At 46.5% G+C, this 23,067-nt stretch overlaps 1 protein-coding gene across 9 annotated transcripts in view; it reads right to left on the bottom strand.

Annotated features, from left to right (window-relative positions):
• Window positions 1–23,067, bottom strand: part of LOC147609528 (GTP-binding protein Obg/CgtA) — a 68,754-nt gene that overhangs the window by 18,835 nt on the left and 26,852 nt on the right. For 4 of the 9 annotated variants that reach the window (XM_086787606.1, XM_086787608.1, XM_086787605.1 and 1 more), the window contains 2 exons: window positions 1,666–1,753; window positions 1,260–1,412 (listed from right to left, as the gene is read on the bottom strand). The exons of 1 other annotated variant lie outside the window; for it this stretch is intronic. In XM_086787606.1, the coding sequence (XP_086643732.1) occupies window positions 1,260–1,412; window positions 1,666–1,728 (216 nt within the window). In that variant the 5' untranslated portion in view covers window positions 1,729–1,753. The remainder of the gene's footprint in view (window positions 1–1,259; window positions 1,413–1,665; window positions 1,754–23,067) is intronic. 4 more of the 9 variants (XM_086787611.1, XM_086787610.1, XM_086787612.1 and 1 more) reach the window with 2 other exon arrangements.

A 23,067-nucleotide genomic window follows, 5' to 3' on the forward strand; every position in this document is an offset into this window, starting at 1 on the left:
TCCATGATGAGATATGCCATGGACATTATTGTACCACTTTGGTCTCACAGGCCCATTGGGTCTTTAGTAGACGCTTAGTATCTCTCTCTCTCTCTCTCTCTCTCTCTCTCTCTCTCTCTCTCTCACACACACACACACACATTGGGAAATAGGCACCTTTTTCATGAAGAGGTAGAAGACGACAATTTTCAGCATAACCAGTCCATACACATACTTTTTGGCATGATTTCTTGCTTTTCCAACCTTTGGATTAGCTAGCAAATGCGTGCTACATTGCTGTCCAGCCATTGGGAGTCCTTTTTAGCTACTATCGCTAAGATATGTACTTGCTGAAAATGCTTTGAGCATTTATGTACCAAGAATTTGATCGAAAGCTGATTTCTACTTACAAATTTCAATAAATTCATTGATAAGAGCTTCTCGAAGTTCCTTTAACCTACTTTACATCCACATGATTGACCATTAAGGTCTCCTATGTCTCGACCTGGGACACACGCGCTTGTGTATGGATGCCAATGGAGCATAGCTGCTTGTGGCAAGTAACTGGGGATTGGGGAGTGAGGTTCTTCGCAATAAAAGCTGTGGAATCAACCCTGACTTTCACAAATCATGTTTGCAAAGTGTTTTCATTGCATGAATATCATTGGAAATCTAACATGTGATGTCCATGAAGCTTGTATCTTGAGGAATCCTTGGTAATACAATCATATTACAAAGGGGGTCAGCCCTTTCCGTCCTTGTTTGCAGTGTCATTTAAATTTCAGAATTGCTATATTGTTTGGTTTTGTGCCATTTCATCTCATTTAATAGTATTAATAGTTTAAGTGTGTGGCAAGATTGCGCTCAACCCCTTTCGGGGCAATTACATCCATGCCAAAAAGTATGTGTAGAGACTACTTATGCTGAAAATTGCCACCTTCTACCTCCTCATGAAAAATGTACCAAAAAGTATGTGTAGAGACTACTTATGCTAAAAATTGCCACCTTCTACCTCCTCATGAAAAATGTGCCAATTTCTCCGAGAGAGAGAGAGAGAGAGAGAGAGAGAGAGAGAGAGAGAGAGAGACTTTCCATACTAAGAAAGAAAGATATATTAAGCATCTTCTACAACCATATTTGAGTCTCGCTACAAAAGATGGATTTAGTAACAAAAGTAAACATTCTTCTTCTTTTGGGCCGTGCGGGAAAAGGAGAAATAATCAAAAAAGAATTGGAAGGAAACGAAACACAATCAATCAAGACTTTGCACATCCACTAGCCTGCAAGGGAGCAGATTTGTAAAGTCTCTTATTTCCAAATACTTCATCAAACCAAGGTTGTCTTGCTAAGACCCATGACGGGACAAGAAAACTTTCCAATTGAGTGTCCCTCAGCAACAGCTTCGCACTAGCCATTTGAAGAGAAGACAATGTCTGTCAATAAAAGGATACTTTCAAGTCAAATCAACACAAGAAAATCACATAAATTCTGAGACTAAATTTAAAAAAAATATCCTTGTAGTGACTACCCCAAGTTGTACTTCCCAAAAAGAAAAGGCCAAGAGAGTAATATAAATTCAAAAAACAAAAACTACATTGATCTTTCTAGGAAAAAAATAGTAAAAACATTATGTCCATTGTCTAGCAATACATGTAACTCAAAAACTAATGGAAGCATGGGCCGTACCTTGAAACGAGATAATTGTATGCTGCAAATAGCCTTGTAACCAAGGCACCCAATAAGCTTCATGATAAAATAACTCGCCTCAGACACCCTAGTAGCATAGCCACAAATCCAATCAACACAAGTTGCACATGCAACCAAGATAAAACATCTAGTGACTTGTACCGTGTAAACATTGTGCATGCATAACATTTTCTGTTACTGTTGTTTATGCAATCCATGTGCATTGCTTTAGTTGTTTAAATAAATTGCTTCTACCACACTAGCAATTTAGATCGAATAAGTGGCCAAATAGGGTGCCCATGTGTTCATGGTGTATGCTCCCAAACAAGTCATACCAAGAAGACCACCTAGACAATTGTAAAGAGGCCTTGGTTACACAATTTTTTAAGATCTTTTTTATCTTGTTGCCATCCACTAGATTTAATATGATTGGATTGGTACCCGGTGCTACAAGTTCCTGTATAGGTTGAGCCACATGATGGAAGAGGAGTTGAATATGCAAACCAAAAAACTGCCGGTCAAAAAGACCAAAGCTGAGCATATGGTTAAAATATATTTTGCACAAGTGTTAAAGCATCATGGAATGCCGAAGTCCATTGTGGGGGATAGAGATCCCAGGACTACAAGTCTCTTTTGGCGTGCCTTATTTCATAACATGGGCACAAAATTGGACTTCTCATCAGCTTATCACCCTCAAACGGACGGGCAAAGTGAGGCTGCAAATCAAGAAATGGCTACAGGCCAACATGAAAAAAACACAACTAGTGGTCGAACGCCGTGTATCTGGATCTCCAGCCCAGTCTGAGTCAGACCATCCAACAAAAGTGCGTCCTTGGCCATAAAAGATGCCAAAATCCAGAGTGCCATGCAAGTACCAAAGAACTCTGAGAGCACACCGCCAAAGCTACTGACGGGGTTTGGATGAGAAGGAACTCAATAAACTGACTGCGAAGCATATGTCCAATCAGGAGTTCTCACCAATATCCATAGGAGAAGATACTGGTTTGCACCTAGTCATCTCAAATCTGTCGAGAATCTCCCGAGTGTACTTCTGCTAAAATGCCCTTCGAGGTCTGCTAAATCTCAAAGCCAAGAAAATAATGCAAGAGGCCAAGATCCGTCATCTCAAACTCTGTCTCCAAAGCATCCATAACAAAACGGATCCGCACAGAATAAGAACCTGTAAAGATGAGGTCATCAACATAGACCACAATGATAACAATCAACCCCCTCTCAAGGAGGATATAAAGGTTCGAATCTGTGTGAGAACGGCGTAGGCCGAGCTTCTGAAAGAACTCATCAATCCGCTGGTACCAAGCCTGCGGAGCCTGCTTCACACCATATAAAGCCTTCTTCAGCACCACTCCAAATCACTCTATTTTTTGCACATTGATTTCATCATGCTTTCCTCATCATCATCTAATGACAAATATGTCAAGTATATGAAAGCCATGAAAAAAATCAAAAAGTCCAATTGCCTAGAAAATTAAAACCTTATTATTATCATTATGCAAGGGAAATGAATTCGAGTGATTTCAGTGATTTCATTAGTACTAATATGCATTGGTATGGAGAAGGCCATTTTGGGACGGATGTTTGATCTTTTGTATATTAATTAAATTTTGGTAAAGCATTTGACACTGCCCTTGAGCTATAAGCCAAGCGGTAAGACCTTGCTTAAATGGATTTAAAAGGGCATCCTGATAAGATCCTGTTTGCCCGGAACAACAAATCCTGGCAGTTGATGAATATAAACCTCCTGTGTAAGCTCTCCATTAAGGAAAGCCGACTTGATGTCCATCTTGAAAACGGGCCATCTATGATGTCCTGCAAGTGCAAGAACGGTGCGGATGGTAGTCATCCGGGCCGTTGGAGCGAAGGTCTCATCGAAGTCGACTCCAGGGCGCTCAGCATAACCCTTGGCAACCAACCTCGCCTTGTGCTTGTCCAAGCTGCCAGCAGCTCGGAACTTTGATTTGAAGATCCAACGCACACCAATCACCTTACGCTGCAGTGACCGAGGCACCAAAATCCAAGTGCCATTCCGTTCGATAGCATCCAACTCTGCTTGCATAGCACGACGCCAAGGCTCATGTAAAAGAGCCTCGTCTACAGAAGTGGGATGAGAAGGACCATTAATGATAGTAGACATAAGACCATAATTAACAAACATGTTGCCCTCGTGAATTTGTTTCCCTCTAACTATGGAAGAACGCCGAAGAGAACCAGGCGGAGGAGCATTAGGAAGCTCACGTAACCTAGAATCACGAACTGTCAAATCATACCAACTAGGTACAGATTTGCTCAAACTCGCCGGAGGAGGAGCAGGGTCATCATCATCTGACTCAGTGTCCTCAGCTGGAGGTGTAACAGAAGCAGCGGGAGCAGGAGGAGGCAAAGACGAAGTGAAGGAAGAAGAAGCTCACCACCCCCCTCTGAAGATGTAGGAGTCTCGTCAAACACCACATCACGGCTCACAACAACTTTACCGGCCTGAGGATCATAAAGACGATATGCCTTGGACATAGTGCTGTATCCGAGAAAAGTCATGCGCTGAGACTTCGAGTCCAACTTGGAGCGATGCTCCTTAGGCACATGAACATACGCGCAGCTGGTGTGATGAGGTCCGGATCTGTCCAATGGCACAACGTATCCCATGTGATAGGTGTACATCCATGTACGCCAGGCGGGTGATAAAATCATCCGGTGAGAGGTGTAGAAAATGGCTCTTCTAATGAGTCATTTTCGTGCCCAATGGCTCAAGGGGGCTAGTCCATGTCCTCTCTGTGTCCACTCTGATGATATCCATCCTGATCACTATGCTGAATATGGAGAAAACTATGCTGAATATACTGAAGCAAAACAGTCCCAAGCAAGAGACGCTACAAGTCTCATAAGTGAGGGAGCAAAATATGTACAAGACTTAATGGGAAATGAGAAGCCAGCACCCACTATATATAGTAGATGTAAGCTGGCCAACTGGAGCTGCAAAACAGGCTGACTGGAGCTACTAGACAAGGCCGACTGGAAAATGCCAGAAAAGCTGGGAAAAATCCCAGAAAAATACTAGAAAAAAGTGGTGGCCAGCCCACAAGCAAGGGCCATGCAAAAGGGACCAAATGGGCACCATAAAAGAGCAGAATCTGGGGATGAATGTGCTAATAAAATTCAGCCATGTTGGATCTCTTGAAATGTTATGTGGCAGATCAGAAGTCTTCTTGGGAGAAGCACTTAACTCATTTGGTAACTCATCAACAAAACAATCATTGTACTCTTGCAAGAATTTCAGCCTATCATTACTAAGAGTGTTTACATGTACATTATTTTTCTCAACATGATCCCGTACAAAAATCAAGTACGCATAAACACTCTTTTTCATTACTTTCTTAATTTGTACATGAGATACAAGGGGAATGGTATCACCCTCTTCACCAGCATCAATTACATGCTCTTGGCCCTTTATGCATGAAGGTGATCCTATTGGTCTTGTAAGCCTTGCATGGATCAATACGTGTATGCCAAGGCTTTCCAAGCAATACATCACAGCCATTCAAAGGCGCCACAAGAAAATCCTCATGATCCACATAGCCTTGAATGTGTATGCGCAACTTGCCAATAATAGGCATGACCTACACTTCTCTACCAACAAAGGCAGTCCCTGCTTCAATTTGAGGACCTATGTCCTCCACTTCAATACCCAAAGCAACTACCATCTGTGTAGATATGAAGTTCTCAGTTGCACAATCATCAAACATGAACAAAGCGGGCTGATCCTTAAGCTGTCCCCAAGTCTTTGCTATCATGTGAAGTGTTGCCCTGCACATCTGGAACCATATGCACATTAGGCTTTGATGCATTTGCATTATCACGCTTCTTCTTGTTTGACCATAGTCTCTCACTTTGAAGGGATGCTTTTTGGTAGTGTTATTTTCAGCCTTTGGACCATTTTTATCTTGGTTTTGGTCCTTTTTAGGTAGCTGTCCATTATTTTACAAGTTTTGGATAGCCCTCTCTTTGCCTTGAAAAGAGGGTTTAGCCTTATTGGATCGACTCAATTTGAGTTCCAATTGCTCGGTGGCAGTGGCGGCTGCGATTGTTGGTATAAGGTGTGACCAAGATACATTTGCACGGGTTGCAATCCCGATTGAAACCTTCTCTTCCTTTCCGCCTCGGTGACATGCATAAATGGAGATACCTCCAAAAGAACTTTCCAAAACATGCATTGATACATTTTCAGCTATAGCTTCTCCCTCACGAGCACACTCGAAAGCATTAGTGGCATGAGAGAGACGCGAAATACCTGCACCAACAGAAACCTCCAATCAACATTGCATGTGTTGTGCATGCACATTTTCAGCTCGGAATGGCATTTGACATACATTTTGACCATAAAGTGGTTGTCGTTGTAGACTTGCAACTCACACTACCCTCTCAAATGCCCATGTCCCCTAAAATCTGCTCTCTATTGTTCCACCAACACATGGTAGCAACAATATGCAAGAGAGCACGTAGGACAAGAGAACACTACACAAGGTATGTGATCTTGTAATCCAGTTCCTCCCTCCTGCTACTTGCTTCCATATTTAAGCATAAAAGCTTACCAATTGCAAGTAGAGTCGATGACAGCGGAAGTCTTCGCGATGGAAGTCCTTGGAGTGATGAGATCTTCGATTTGTCGCATTTCTTCGTGACAAAATTCTTCAAGAGGATGAAGGGAACCTAGGGAAAGCTTCCCCATTGATTCAACTTGAGAAAGGAGGGCTGAAATTAGGGTTTTCAGCAAAAAGACTAGAAATTACAGCAATAAAGAGAGCTGTTTTGCTGAATTTCAGTCATTGGGAGTGTGTAGGAGAGTGATTAGTACCCAGAAACACTCTTGGAAGCTTGAGAAACACCTTAGCAAGCTTGGATATGGAGTTGGGAAGGAGAAAGTGCAAAAAATACAGTCCAAATGCCCTCATGAAGGAGGCACCAATCTCTAGAGAGAGGAGGAGTAGTGAGGTGGTGAGTTGTCCAGTAGTGTAGGTGGCAGGCAGGTGCTTTGTGGAGCAAGCTAGAGTGGACACATGGCTAGTGACTCTCTTTGTACAAAGGGGATAAGGTTTGGGCGGTGGACATTGGGTTTTGTTCACCTCGGGACATCAGTGTGTGTGAACACTGGGCTGGTCATAATTTATAAGTGAGTTTTGGTCGCCCAAAACTTAATGGAGTGTGTACACACTCACTTATAAATTAGTACTAACTCCTAAGGCTAGGTTTATGACCAATACTTACCACCTATCACATGCCACATAACCATGACAGCAGACAGTTTCACACGTACGATTTGCGGGCGGGCGTCCCCTTACCCAGAACTACACATTGGTCAAGCAAGCACGAAAACAGCATGCAATTTCAATTGCAAGCAAGCACATAAAGATGCTATGCAATGCAGCATTGATATGGACAATCCCCGTTCATGAGACTATACCAAAATAGGCGTGCTCTGCAGGCAAGTACACGAGGTACCAGACCCAATGGAACACCAATCCACCAAGCATTTCCGGGCATGTACACAAAGGCACAAGTCCCAACGGAAAGCCAAGTCCACAGTATCACATGAGTGGCATCAATCCCGGCATATACAACTGCCATGGACACCAATCCAATGTACATACATGATGAGAAAGCACGGGTGGACCAGTTGGGTGGCCAAATGGTGACAGTCTCGACCGTCTAGCTCGTTGCACTTGAATCGCTCTATCTAGGGAGACGCCTTTAGGCAGGGCACGTGTCATCATTGTGGGTTGCCTTGTCCATCAAGTAGGGGCATCCGAATCATGAATATCTCATGGCCGTCGACGAGGGCCCTGATCCTGATGAAAGAAATTGAGGTATCTGGGGTCTATTGCTGTGCCTCTATGCAATCTCTATGGCCGCGCAACTCAATCAGGTAGAGTACCACACATCGCTGGTCTACGAAATCAATGACCCAAGATAGTGCCCAAAGAGGCAACTAAACCTCCCTTGTATCTCATAGTACATTGGGCATCTGCAAAGATAGTGCTCTTCTGCCTCGACCTCTAACGAAGAGAATCGGCGATCACAATCCTCATGGCATGTGACATGTGTCTATAAAGATACCCACACTTCTGAATAAAGCCATCCTCTGTCATAGAAAGCTGCCATGGATCCACCCATGTGACATGAGTCTCCACTTTGAAGAGGTCGGCTTGGATAAGTTGCTTGACATCTTGGCGGGTAACAAGTAATAGTGGTGCATCCAAACTATAGTAGAATGGGGGCAGGCGATCCATATGAAGCCCTGTGAGAGGAACCACTTAGTAGCCCTGGCAAACCAAACCCTAACATGTCCTGTCTCGGCTAGTTGCTTGGACGACTCTAGTGCCAATCGAGGTATAGATGCGATATATGAAGGTCACTGTCTGGAAGAGGGCATCAACTACCAAGAGGGCTGCTCCAGACTCTACAAGACTAATGGAGTGGCCCACTGAAGGCTTACTCTGAATCATCCGTGAAAACATCGTGACCTGCAGACTCATACAGGACGAAAAAAAAAATGCACACTGCAGTTACTCGCTGAAGCCTTCGCCCTCACCCTACTCGAGCTGCCGCCTGCTTGCACCCCCCCTCCCCACCCTCGTGACCTAGCCTCTCCCCGCCTGCTCGCACCCCCCCCCTCCGCGCCCCTGTGTGTCTCGCGTCCTCCGCCCTCCCCTTATCTCGCCCGTCGCCCCCTGCCCGTCTTGTTCATCCGCGCCCCCCCGCTCCCCCTCCTTCCTCCGCGTCCCACCCCCTTGCCTCCCCCGCCCTCCCCCCCCCCCTTGCGCGCTTTCCCCGCCTCCCCTTTCGTTTTTTTTTTTTTGTTTTTTTTCTGATTTCTTTTCTTTCTTTTTTTTGGGTTTTTTTTTGGGTTTTTTCGCCCCCCTCTGTCTTCCGCCCCTTCCCCTCTGTTTTCTCCGCCCATCCCTCTCCTCCCCTCCCCGCTCCGTTTTCTCGTGCAGCTTGGCTCTTGCAGGACGCCCCATTTATCACTTCGCCTTCAACTCAGCTTCAGACTCTAATGGAGGCTCCTCCCGCCCCACCTCAGAGGCTCTTCCGCAGCCCCCTCGCCCGCCCCTGAGGATACCCCCATCAGGCTTTCTCTTTCGCCAGAAGAGGAAGCGAGCCTCGCCGCAGAGGTGGAATGCCTCCAGGCACATTCCACCATCTGCCGTATAGTTGGCACCCGCCCCAGCAAAGGGGAGATCCGGGATCTACTCCAGGCCCGCCTTCTTGCAGATGTGGGCAAGATCCTAGACGTCCAGTTACTGGGCCGCGGACACTACCAGATTGAGTTCGAGACAGCCCAGAGCGTGGCCGAGGTCTTAGCCATGAGTCCCCTTGACATCAGGGGCGCTCGGGCCTTCTTCAGACCTTGGCAGCATGGTTTCGACCCAGCAGCGGCCGAGCAGGGAGAGCGCCTATTCCATGTTACAGCTTGCTTTCCTGGACTTCGTCGCGAGTACCTTCCGCTCCTTTCTAGGATAGGATCATTGGTGGGCTCGGTGCTTGAGACTGGCCCCACAGCAGCTTCAGTGGTGGCTAGAGCAGCTGGCCTGCCTTCGGTCAGAGTTTTGGTTCCTGACATCTCCTCCCTTCCGAAGGTCATTTAGTTACCTAGGATAGGGGGGGGATGGATCGATCAGAGAGTGGAGTTTTCGGGGCTCCCGAACCAGTGTTTTATATGCAGGCAGGTCGGCCACCTGGCCAAGGCCTCCCCTCGCAGGAGACCCTGACCTTCACCGCAGCAGCAGACCCCCGATGGCCCGCCCACAGATGCGGCTCGGCAGGCAGCCTCCGGGACACCTGCTCAGCCCACAGAGACCTCGGATTGGCAGCCTCGACAGGGGCGCCGTAGAGGGAGATAGCCACAACAGCATGCCCAGAGACCAAAGCAGCAGCAGTCACAGCCTCAGCATCACTGGGTTCCAGTGAGGAACAGCTTTGCTCCGCTCCAGGAGGAGACCCCAGCGCAGGCTGAGGATCAGGAGATGCCAGAACCCCCCCCCTTTGCCCTCACCCCCCCCTCCCCCGTCCCCCTCTCCCGCCTCGCTTCCACCTTCGCCTCCTCCCGTTCCAGCTCCCGCTTTTTCAGCGGCTCCTTCTCCATCCCCTTCTCCCCCCCCTCCTCCCCCTCCGCTCGCCTCAGCTCCCCGGGAGGCACTGGTAGTTCCCTGGCGCTCACCTGCAGTCCAGCGGGCACTGAGCACCGACCTTGCTGGAGCACCGCAAAGGAGACCTACCATGCCAATTCGTGCTTCACGGATATCCTCTATCCGCAGTCGGCTAAGTAGTCTCGACACTAGACAGCGCTCGGAGGCTTTCGACTACTCCTCCACACGCCTCTTTGGAGCGGAGGGCCCCCATGAGCCAGCACCCATCAGAGTTCATGTGGTGATACCTCCGGCCCGAGGGAAGGAGGCACTTGATTCAGCAGTGGCCTTCTCCTTCCCTCTTTGCGGCACTAGCGACCGGGAGTGGACTCTAGATCTCGCTCTTAGTGTGTTGAAGACTCAGGCAGTTGAGTTTTCTCACCATGTGAGCAATTTGGATATGACAGATGTGAGAGGCCGACTCTGGGAGTTGGCACATTTCTTTGATACCGGGAGTGCGGATGCCTCCGGGATTCGACATTTGGTGGTTCGCATAGTGGCAAACCTAGCACGAGACCCTGGCTATGTATGCATACATGAGGTTTCTCTCTCCGAGCGGGAGGCAGTCGCTATGGGACACCGCCACTGGCGCCTGGTCCGAGACTCTTGCAGCACACCGGGTGGGCAAATTCGTAGCCGCTCGGATGGCAAGCGCTTGCGAAGGCCCACCGTATGGCTGAGACAGCCTCCACCTCAACAGGTCATCCATGAGCATCATCTCATGGAATGTATAGAGCCTTGGCGGCGCACACTATGTAAGTTATTGTGGTTGCTTGAGGCAGGAGCTTCAGAGATGCCTGGTTGGGGGCAGTATTGATATTCTGCTGATGCAGGAGCACCATTTGAGTGAGAGCAAGATTCGGAGATATGGGTCGGTGATGCCTGGTAGATGGGACACATTTTGGTCTGCAGGCTTTGGCCCCTTGGGTGGGCAGGGAGAAGTATGTATGGTCATTGCGGATGTATGGCGGCAGGCCATTGTGGATCACGGGGTCATTGTGCCTGGTAGAGCACAGTATGTTATTCTGAGGATGCACAATGAGCACTTTGGTGTGCTCAATGTCTGAGGATGCACGATGAGCACTTTGGTGTGTTCAGAATAGCTTATAAGCACACCACAAGTCTTACACCCTTTTCCATGGTGTATGGGTTAGAGGCCGTTGTGCCCATGGAGTTCCTAGTGCCAACCTTAAGAGTAGCTATAGGTAGAAAGGTTGCCTCCCAAGGAATCTCCAATGCATAGAATAGAGAACCTCCTAAAACTAGAAGAGAAAAGGCTATTTAGTGCCTAGTCAGCTGAAGTGGTTCAAAGGAGAAGAAAGATTCACATGGACAAGAACTCAAAATTTAAAATCTTCGAGGAAGGTGATGCAATCTTGTTGTTCAATTCTAGGATGGGACCACACCCAAGAAAGTTGAAAATGAGATGGGCTAGACCATACAAAATCTTCAGAAAAATGGGTACAAGAACATTTGAATTGGAAAGTCTAGATGGCATAAGACTACCAAAGCCAGTAAATGGTTTTAGGCTGAAGCCATACCATGGAATGATTCCGGGAAAACCACTCAGAAATTCAAATCCGGAAAGAGAAGACCAAGAACAAGAAACAGCCCAGATCTTGAATGATGTGCTTATGATTGACGTGATTATGGGAGAAGATGAGCCGGTTGTGGAGTTGGCAATGCCAATAATACCGAGGGAAATGGCCATACATAGTGAGCAAAGAAAAAGGGTAGGGAGGTGACATCCATAAATGCTCACCATTGCCCCCTCATCATTTCTATTGTTTTGTGTGCCTTTTTCACATAAACACAAAGGAAACAGGGGATCATGCTCAATTGTGAAGATCTCAGCAGTACGTAGCAAGGTCATTGAAAAGTGCACCCAAAGTCGACAACCCTTAATAATCATAGCCTCTTCTTGAGTTAGGTAGCATAGTGCCCTTCACTGTCACTTTGAGCCTATTGAGCATTGCTATCTATGTTCCTTGCTCTCCATCATCAAACAACCCAATTGGTTGTCCTAATAAGAAGATGGAATTTGGACACCTAAGCTCTATTGTCTCCAAAGAAGCCAAAAGGCATGCAGAATGGCTACATAGAGTGGACCTCAAAGAATTCACAAAACTACCATGGGAGGAACTTCAGTACAATTTGCATGTAGAGAGACAGCTAGCTAAGCTGCAGAAATCAAACACAATAATACTGCCATCCAGTAAAAAAGTGAAGTTCTCACCAGCGTATGAAGCAGAAGGGTTCAAGCTCCCCATGGAGGGTGAGATTGAAATCAAGGCAGCAGACAAGGAAGATCTCATCCAGCAATTCGGGCAGCTGGAAGGAAGGGCCAAGGAGTACAAAATCCCAGGCAACCCGGACGAGGATAGACAGAAGCAAATGAGGTTCATGGGGGAGAAGATAAACCTTGTCACAAACTGTACTGCATGTCCATGAAAAACTATGGATTAGTTCAGGCAGCAAAGGGAGGATCCAAAATAGCATGGGCATAAATTCTGTATATAATAACCTAAAGGATGAGACGGAGAAGCTGACAAAAACCGAACAGCAAAACTAAGATTAGAATATCTCAAGGCTCTGCTCCAAGGAGCAGCAGTTCCAGAAAAACAGGGGGAAGCAGAGGAACAAGAATTGGCCAAGCATATTGCAGAAGAAGACACAAGAACCGAGGAACAGGAGTTTGCCAAGCATATTACAGAAAATAGGAACAAGAGTTGACCAAGCATATTGCAAAAGATGACACAAGAACAGATGAACAAGAGTTGGCCAATCTTATTGCAGAAGAAGACACAAGAACCGAGGAACAAGAGTTTGCCAAGCATATTACAGAAAATAGGAACAAGAGTTGACCAAGCATATTGCAAAAGAAGACAAGGGAGAACTAGAATGTTCTAAGGAACAAAATGTACACCAGCAGCAGGACAAGGAAGAGAAAAACACGTCAAAGCCAGATCATATTGAATGTCACGTGCATCCCGCACTTGGATGCCACATGGACATATTTGTACAAGCAGATGCAAGACCTGGGGTGGAAACTGGTCCATTAAGAGCCCCAGTCCGGGACAGGCTTCCACTCTAAGCCTCCAAGGTCAGGTGTACAAGTCCTGTACATGTTCTTGGTCAGGTGTGCCAGTCCATACTGTGAGTCACTCTCTAGAATGAAGACAGGTGTTCCGGGTGTTTGGTTTGTAGCCAGATACCAGGCATCTAAGACATAGAGCATGTAGTTGCAAGTAGAAGAAGGGGCAGCCCTGTGGGCCACCCCAAAAAGGGTATTAGACCCTTGCCTACCAAGGGGGTAACCCTTGTGGGCCACCCTAGGGGCCAAGAGGCCCATGGCCAATGTCCAACAGCCAAGCATGGCTGGGCATGCTGTCAGCCAGGCCTGGAGGGCCTAGGCAGCAAGTCGGCCAGGCCCAGATGGCCTGGACAGGCTGTCAGCCAGGCCTAGAGGGCCTGGACAGCCTGTTGGGCAGCCTAGGCAGTGTGGCCAAGGCACAATGGCTGCCAAGCAGTCTGGACAGCATAGGTGGCCAGCTCAATTCAGCAAAAAGGTACCTATTTATTGCATTAATTTAGGTGGTGGAAGACAAATAAACAGGCAGACCTCTTTATGGATCCACCGACCAGCTTCTGTAGAGACTATAAAAGCATAAGCTAGAGAGTCTTCTAGTGATCTTACAATTCACAAAGTGCTGAAGCATTCCAAGGGCCAGGACAGCCAAAGGGAATCCTAAAGCAAAGGTGAAAATTCAAGGGCAAGTGTCAGATCATCTACAGGCTGAAAGTCTACAGCCACGAGAGGATAGTATCTACAGATTTGCGTTATTTTCTCATCATTCAATAATGTAAATACACCATCCTTGGTGGGCGGGGGCCTTGCGGAGGGTATTTGGGACCCGATCGGGTGTACTATGCCTTATTGTCTCTTCTCTCTCTCTTGTGCGAGCGGAGATGGGGACTTCCCCTATCGTGTCAGAGGCTCTTTTCCACACAGTGACATACTCGCACAGATTATGAGAGCTCCCACCAGATAGATACCCCTGGCTTGCCGTAGAGTCCTCGAGACAGCTGGCACTTGATGGAGACTCGCAGCGTTGGTATGCACAGGTGAGAACTTGGTATGCATGGCATGAAAATGTGGGCACTCCCACCATTTCAGTATAGCATAGAGGCCCCTTCCTTTGCTCTCAAACGCACAGAACTCAACAGGGTGATCAGGAAGGACATTGTGAGATTGGATACTCAGAGGACCTGGCATCCACCCCTCCAACCCCTAGGGATGAAGATGGCTTTCTATAGAGACCATCTTCTTCACATGATGGAGGATGGCTTCATCATAGGCCCGCACTACATGGATACACATCTCTCATTCGGGGTGCGATGTGCGATTCGACTGATCCGCACCTCATCCCACCAGTTGAGAGTGGCGACAACCAAATATGGGCCTAGAGCAGCTGCACTAGAGGACAAGACATGCCAGCTTTGCCATACAGAGGCTGAGACAGAGGCTCATTATATATGCAGATGCCCAGTATACTATGAGATCAGGGGAGGTTCAACTGCCTCTTTCGAGAGGGATTTGGACCACTCTAGGATCATGGATTTTCCAAACTAGAGTGCCTAAGGCTCTTTCTTCTCAAGCTCCACAGAGTCCAGACACAGGGAATCCCTATTGCTGCCCAGATCAGCTGCACCCACCCGAGGACCAGCACGAGAGCCCTCACTGACTTCTTCCAAACTAGAGCCCCAAGAGCAGATGCACCCACTCCCCCCAACCTCCAGGCTGATGCAAGAGCCTGACCGAGAGGAGTGACATTAGACAGAGCCATTGAGCTATGCAGAGCCCGCCGACGCCCCTGACATAGTGGCTGCCGCCGCCCACGCTCACGTCACCTCAAGAGGATCAGAGCCATCATTGCCCACCACCGCAGGACTTTCTCCCACTGGCTCAGCCTCACTACCTTGGCTACCATGTTGCAACACCCTATGCGAGATATTCTTGGCTGGAGGCTCTTTGTTTTTTCACAGGTATTTTCTTTTAGTTTTACTTTCAGTATCATGATGATGTATTCCATTGACATGATGTAACATTTTGGTCTCATAGGTCATTTTGGCCTTTGAAGATGTTAATGCAACTTTCTTTCTTTCTCTCTCCCTCTCTCTTGCACTCTTACTTCCGCTACATTGTGCAATCATTTGGAACAAAGGTGCTGAATATTCATTATCCGAAGTATAATCTTGTATGTAAGCTTCTGCATGTAACACTGGTATCAAAGCTTTGCCTTTTGGTAAAGAGATTCAGCCAAGAAAAAGAAGGGGAAAAAATTTGCTTGTGTGCTTGGTTTTCAGACACCGATTGCACGCCCATTCCGGTGTGACTCCTATCCCTCAAAGGATGGTTGGTTTATAGCCTCCGGAAGCGACCAAGAACGTCTCCCACACACATAGTGGATGCATTATTGCAATCCGAAAAAATCCTAACCACTCCCACTGTGGTGAATTCCGATGATGAGAGAGAGCACTAGATCCCGCCAAAAATTGTTTCCTCGACAGCAACTGCTTCCAAAAGCCAAGTCAACACTAATGACACGAATGCCATGTTCTGAGAATTTATGCGCGTCATCGCATGACAAGGGGAACGAATGGAGAAATGTGCAGCTTCTATAGGTCCTTGGAGAAACGGATAGCTCTTCAAGAAGCCTCGACACCCATCCCTCCCCCCCTCCCCCCTTTCCTCCGCCAATTAGTCACCGAGCACCCTCCCAGAACCCTTCCCAGATCCATGCTTCGGCTATCTCCCTTGAGGAGTTAACACAGCACTCTCATGCGTTATATGAAATGCAGGTACGGGAGGTAGAGCTTCGAACACAGGCAGCAGCCCACATTGCTGCACTTGACGACCAACGACGACACGTGGAGCACAAGCAATACCTTGCACTTCTTGACGCAAGGTCAATACTTGCGACTTCCTCGATTCATCTTCACGAGAAGGTGAACTTCAGTGAGTATAACGGTAAACTCGATCCTCACTCTTGGATTCATCAGTTTGAAGCCTATTTTGCTGCTGGTAAGAAGTCAGACATAGAGAAGGTGGTGCTAGCTAGCTGCTACAACGAAGGGGAAGCCATCTCATGGTGGACTCACTAGGCCCAAGTCAATTCTAACTATGGAGTTGTTGACAACTAGGACTAGTTTTTCACAAACCTCGAGAAGCGGTTTCTATCACCTCATTATCTTAGGCGACTCAAGGACGAGTTTCAGGATTTGTGCTAGAATGCACTACCTATCCTTCAATTTGCAAACAAAGTCACTTACCTCACTTTCCAGTTACAGAAGTCGGATGCAGACAAAAGAGGACAATTCCTCTATGGTTTGAACACGCAGATCCAATGGGATGTGCGCATGTTCGAACCGGAAACTTTTGATCGAGCACTTTTGCTCGCGCAAAGTGCCAGGATGAAGTATAACAATAGGAAACCGAAGACCTCACAGCCCGGAGTAGCCAAGGCAACCACTGTCTCTGGCAAGGGCCAGAACCAAACCCAGCCAAGGTCTATCCCAGGAGCCTCTGGCTCTAAGAACTCAAACAACGGACCTCACCTTACTCCAAACCAGAAGGTTGTGGCCAACAAGACAAGTGGTAAGCTTAGTGACAAAAAGCATGCATAGTACAGCAAGGAGGGGCGGTGCTTCTTTTAGGACACACTATTAGGGCTTGCCCTAAGAAGAACCCCGCTCAGACCACCACCCCGACCTCAACAGTTGTCGTGGTGAGCAAGCCTCCCACACAAACCCCCCGGGTTGTCGCTAATCCTCCAGGTCCCACACCTTCGATTGGCGCCATTGTTAACCCAGAGCTCGAAGATAGGCAAAAGGGCAACCATGACCGGAGTATGAGCGTAATGAATTGCTCAAGACCTTTGGCTACATAGGTGGCCAGAGTCATCGTCTTGTTTGACAGTGGCAATACAAAGGACGTAATCGCTAAACAGGCCGCTCTGTGAGCCCGGTTTTCGTTGACCTCGATAGACAAAAAAGTGGAGGGATTTAGTATGAGCATGATAACGAGCATCAAGTTTGAAGCTTGTCGGGCTAAATTACTCATACAGGGCACAGAATTTGTACGAGATTTCATAGTTGCCCCTCTTGTAGACGCAGACATAATCTTAGGGATCTAGTGGTTTCACAAGTTTACCCCAAACATTGATTGGGACCAACACACATTCCAGAATACCCGAAATGTGTCAAAAGGCCCCAGTACTTGTTGCATGTGAGGACACCTTGTTGTACTAATCCACAACCCTAAGTCTAATTAAGAACAAGATGCTGATTAAACATGATTAAGACGGAGGAGAGAGAAAAAGAGAGAGAGTTGGTGTCAGGGTTTTCTTTATTCATATGGTACAAAAAGGTGATTGTATGTTTGTGCATGACTCAAGCCCTTGGTCTATCCCCAAAGGGGGTGACCTCTGGCCCCTTCTACATGCTAGCTGCCGAATGCTACTTCTGAATATGCTGAATGTTGAATATCTTGAGGCAAATGATGGATAATGCTTATATATATGCTTGAGGTGTCAATCGGCCAGAAACTGCTTCTGCCGGCCTATTGCTTGGAAAAATACTATGATAAATTGTTGCACTTCATTCAATGCCTACCCACACTATGCTAGCCTTCACAATGATGCTACCAGCTCTTGTCTGAGTCCCCTATGGGCTGTCGATTGCTGCCTAAATGCCCTGATGGCTGCCGACCACGTTCCCATGCCCTCTTATGCTGATGTTGCTGATGTTGATGCTGATGTTGATGCTAATATTGATGATAATGATGCAACTGCTGATGATGCTCTAATTACTATCCTACCTGCTATCCTAATCAGGGATTATGTTGTTCATGCTGAAGATTAGCCATAGCACTAGCGTGCACGTGACATCCCTCCTACTGAACTTGATGATGGACTACTGACTTTGGCTTTCTACTTTGACTCTGACTTTGACTTTGATATTTTTGTCTCAACAACTTCCACTTCTGATCTCCACTACCAAGTCTTGCTGAAGAACTAAGCATCTGTTCCACTATTGTCCCCATGCTTGGTATCCCTTTCCCCTTAACACAGCGGCAGGTCACCTGATGGAACTGATCATGCCGTTGCTAGGCCTTTGGAACTAATCTGAGAGCTTAATGATGTACTGGACTTGAGTACATACTCTCAAGGAATGCTTTCCTCTAGCTTCGCCTGTTGGCAGACCACTCCATCTACTATCCTGCTGCATTCTTCTAATGGATCTATGCATGTCACGTGCACCCTGCACTGAGGTACACAGTGACACACTGGCATGATCATCAGTGCAGCATTTGTACAGAAGTAGAACCTTTTCTAGGATTATTTGTCGTACGCCATGACCCCATTGTGAGCCCTCAATCTAGGGACAGTTAGGCACAAGCTACGTAAGTCAGTCTCTGAGCTTTAGAGGTCAGTCAGATGTCAGTCCTCTTAACCCCCTTGGAGAAAGCATCATACAAGATCATGTAGGTGTCTGCCATAGCCTTAGTTGCATGAGTAGGCATTTGCAGGACATTTCACATAGAAGGGGCCAACCCTAAGGCCAAGCCCAAGGCAGCCCACTTGGGCTAGCCTTCAAAGGGCTTTCATGCCTTTGCCATGCAGTCAGCCAGCCCTTGTGGTTAGGGGGGGCAGTCAGCCAGCACCCGAACAGCTCTACAAGGCAGCCGACTGTGCATGTGACAGTCGTGAACATTAATTACAGCAAGTACAGTAGTTGACTGTGCATGATCATTGATGACCAGTCGTGGCATTAATTGCAGCCGACATGGTTTTTCCATCAGCCGACTGGCATTATTGAGTCATGTGACATTTTGCATCAGCTGACAGCCTTCTAAGGCAGCTGACTACAGTCCAGAGGAGGTATAAAAGCATAACCTCAGCCCACACAAAATCAGTCAGGTATATTCAGCAAAGTACCTTCAATTTGCAGCATCCAAACACTCCAGGCTAAGAAGGAAGATACCCTTCACATTCAGCCAGCATATGTGCAGTCCTACAGCTATCTGGACTTGCATCAGTGCCAAGGAGAGTCTTCAGCAAAGCCTCGGACTAGGTGGATACTCAACCGACATACGGTCTTCCTCGTCCTTGCGTTGGGCATTCATATCATTTGTATTCAGCATTGTACGGCATTTCTCCAAAGAACAATATAAGCAAATACTCCTGCTTGCCGGGAGGGGGGGGGGGAGGGGGGAGGGGGGAGGGGGGGCTTCAGTGGGTATTGGGACCCAATACTGTGTCCTCTTCTATATTCTCATTCTCTTCTCTCTCTCTACTCTCTAAAGTTGATGCTAAAAATTATCACCACATAAAGGTATAAAGAAGGCCCTGTTGTGCGTTATCACGATCAAGCTCGGTGCATGTAACAATGCACCTCCTTGGGACTATGCTTAGTGGCTGAGCCTGAATGCTCTAATACCAATGTTGCATGTGCGCAAGCCTTGCTGTACTAATCCACAACCCTAAGTCTAATTCAGAGCAAGCTGCTGATTAAACATGATTAAGACAGAGGAGAGAGAGGTAGTTGGTGTCAAGGTTTTCTTTATGGAACAAAAAGGTGACTGTATGTCTGTACATGACTCACGCCCTTGGTCTACCCCCAAAAGGGTGACCTCTAGCCCCTTCTACATGCTAGATGCCGAATGCTACTTTTGAATATGCTAAATGCTGAATATCTTGATGCAAATGATGGATTATGCTTATATATATGCTTGAGGTGCTGTTCGGGGCAACAACTGCTGTCGGCCTGCTACTTGGACAAATATTCATAAAATATTCTGATAAATTGTTGCGCTTCATTCAATACCTACCCACACTCTGCTGGCCTTCACACTGATGCTGCTGTCGGCCTGCTCCTTGGACAAATATTCATAAAATATTTTGATAAATTGCTGCGCTTCATTCAATACCTACCCACATTGTGCTGGCCTTCACACTGATGCTGCCGACAATTGCTTGAGTCCCCTATGGGCTGCCAACTGCTACCTGAATACCCCTTATGGCTGCCGACTGGGTTCCCATGCCCTCTTATGCTGATGATGATGATGCTGACACTGATGATAATGATGCTACTGCTGATGATGCTCTAATTACTATCCTAATTGTTGTCCTAATCAAGAATTATGCTGTTCATGCTGAAGATTAGCCATGGCACGGGCGTGCATGTGATAGTACTCATGTAGTGTGAACCCAGGATACCTAACATTCCAATCACTAGCCATCTATAGGCTAAAAGGGAGATTCAGAAAATGTGTGATGATCTACATTCAAACCACCCAGACCGTGACAAGTGCTTCGGAGAAGTACAAGGCTCTACATGACCGGTTCCAGAAGATTTTTCTTCGGGACAATTTACCTCAAAAACATCCCAATCGAGACCGAATGTCACGATTGTGACTTAATCTCTCTTCATTACCCTTAATTATCCTTAATTACTCTTAATCATTGAAAGGATACCAATGAAAGACATATCTCTTCAAAGAGACGCATCTATTGATCAAAGGGCACATCTCTACGTCCAAAGGACATAACTATTCATTCAAGAGTCACACCCTTTCATCAGGGATGTGCCTCTTCATTTGTACCTCTTCAAACCCTATTTAACAAGGCCTTGTGTCTCAATGCAAACAACACAGCTTTTCGCTCTTTGCCTCATGTTTACTCAAGTATTTAAATATTAAGATATTTTAATCATGTTTAATTAAGCTAAAAGCTTAATAGTGGTATCTAAGCAAACAAACTCCAGCTTGTAGGATGTCCACAGCCAAACCCTAACCCTAAATATCAAAAAACCCTAACCCTAACCCTAAATCAACAAATTAACCTTAGAATTAGGTATAGCAAGAGTTGTATGAAAGAGCAACAGAGAATGTCCCATTCAATTTCGGCCCCTTTTGCCCAATTTTGCCTGATTTATAAAATCCCCCAATTTTCTACAACACAAAAAAAAAAACGATGGCAAGCTCTAGCCTTTGGTCTTCTCTCGCACTTTTCAAGCGCCAGTTGGCGATAGCGGCTCTTCTAGGCTAAATCGCCATTTTTCAACAGTCGCCTCCTTCCGAAGTGAAGCCCCATGTTATTATTGAAATTAACAAACAATATTTAAAAGTCTTTTTTGTTTAAGACTTTAAAGGCTTTATAAGCCTTAATAGCGACTCACATTTTTTAAAAAAAAATTTAAAAAAAAGATGGGCGCCCAACACCAATCATCCGGTTAACGGCCAGCCTCTCAACAAAACAAAAGAAAAAAAAAGAGCCAGCGTCAGGCCCCCCACCCACCCTATTCGACGGATTTCAACCAGCCTCTCTCCTCATGGTGATTTCACCAGCCGGTTCCCCTCCTCGGTGCCTTCTTCCGGGCGACTTTCTGCGGCTAGTCCAGAGGGAAAAAAAAAAATATGGCCAGCCCCTCTACGCATCTCTCTGGCGGTAAGTTCTCTGCCTTCTACACCTGGTTCCTGGCCTGCACGTGTTCATGGCATTGTTTCAACCTTTCCGCATCGCAAGTCTTCATTATTTATAGCTTCTGCTTAGCACCTAACTCCTGCAATACCTGCATTCAATTGGGCTTATTCAAACACACAAATCACACGTGTGATTAGCCCATATACCTTGGTGTTTTCATCAATTTTTTAAAAAAAAAAACGCAAAATTCAGCACAAACAACAACCAAGACAATGTGGCACTTTAATGTTCGAGAAAGCCACAATTCACCATCATACGGTACTATGCACTTCGGATGTGCAAATCGGGATTTGTGGTTTACATATCGGGATTTATGGTTTACATAGAAATGAAAACCCCCTGTGCTTCTTCTACGTACCTTCTCCATCCACATAATGTATCTGCTTCCCCTACTTGCTGATGATTCTCACTAGGGCCCAAATGCGTCAACAACCACAATCTCCGGAGCCTTAATTTGCAAAGTCTTCATCTCAGCCTACTATTATGGAGGACGAAACCCACCAGCCTGGCAATCCAGCTCCAGCGGATTGGCAACAAGCTTTGCAGCAGATGCAACAGCAGTTTCAACGGCAACTTCAAGAGTCTGTGGCCACATTGGCTTCGCAGATCCAACAGCTGCAGAGGGATCGCCATTCTCATATGAGTTCCGTACCAACAGTCGACATTACAACATTGGTACTAGACAATAAAGACAACATTCCCCCTAAGGTGGAAGGTGATGATCTTAAGACTCTTTATCGCCTTTTGCAAGCTAGTAAAACAAAGAAATTGGAAGTTAAACTCCCAAAGTCCTATGGAGGACAACGCAATAAGCGTACACTTGAACAATGGCTTTACAAACCTCGCCTCTATTTTGACTCGATGGTCCTTACCGATGTCAAGAAGATTACATTCGCCGCATCCTCACTTAAGAATACTGCCTTACTTTGGTGGCAACGGCAACAACATGTTGGAAAAACAGTTACGACGTGGGAAAAATTTGAGCGGATCATTCGTAAGCAGTTCGTTCTTGCCAATGCAGATTTTCAAGCCCGAACTCGTTTACGCCACTTAGACCAAACTAGTTCTTTGGCTTCTTATATCTCGCAGTTCACTAATTTGATACTGGAGATTGATTCTTTGTCCCCAGCGGACGAGCTTCATGTCTTCATTGAAGGATTAAACCCCACACTTCGTACCGATGTGCAAAAGTACAACCCTGCCGACCTTGCTACTGCCATTCATTATGCCGAGCGTGTAGCGGATCTGAATCCGAGTTCTCAAACATCCGCCTCTCAAGATTATTATGGCAATGGTTCACATATGGCTTGTGAAGGTTATCAACAATCCTCATCGGACAACGTTCAATTCCGACCCAACTCCCCTTGGCAACATTTGCAACAACCTCGCCGACAAGAAGGGTCATCTTTTAACCATTCTCAACATCAACAGTTCCTTCAACCATGTGCATCTGATCGTGGACGGGACTCTGGATGGGACCAATCTCGCACACCTCGTCCTGCAATAGCTTCACCTTCAAAAGACAAGATTGTGCACAATTTGTAATGGCAACCATAGATGATTTGAATGTCCTAAATGACCCAATGCTTTTCAAAACCGTAATGTGGAATCTTCAACTTCAAAAGACTGCTTCGATAATTCAAAAGGAAAACATGCAGTAG

This window comes from Cibotium barometz, chromosome 51 (assembly GCF_041138505.1).
Source record: "Cibotium barometz isolate CiBa-2024 chromosome 51, ASM4113850v1, whole genome shotgun sequence".
NCBI classification, from domain to species: Eukaryota; Viridiplantae; Streptophyta; class Polypodiopsida; order Cyatheales; family Cibotiaceae; genus Cibotium; species Cibotium barometz.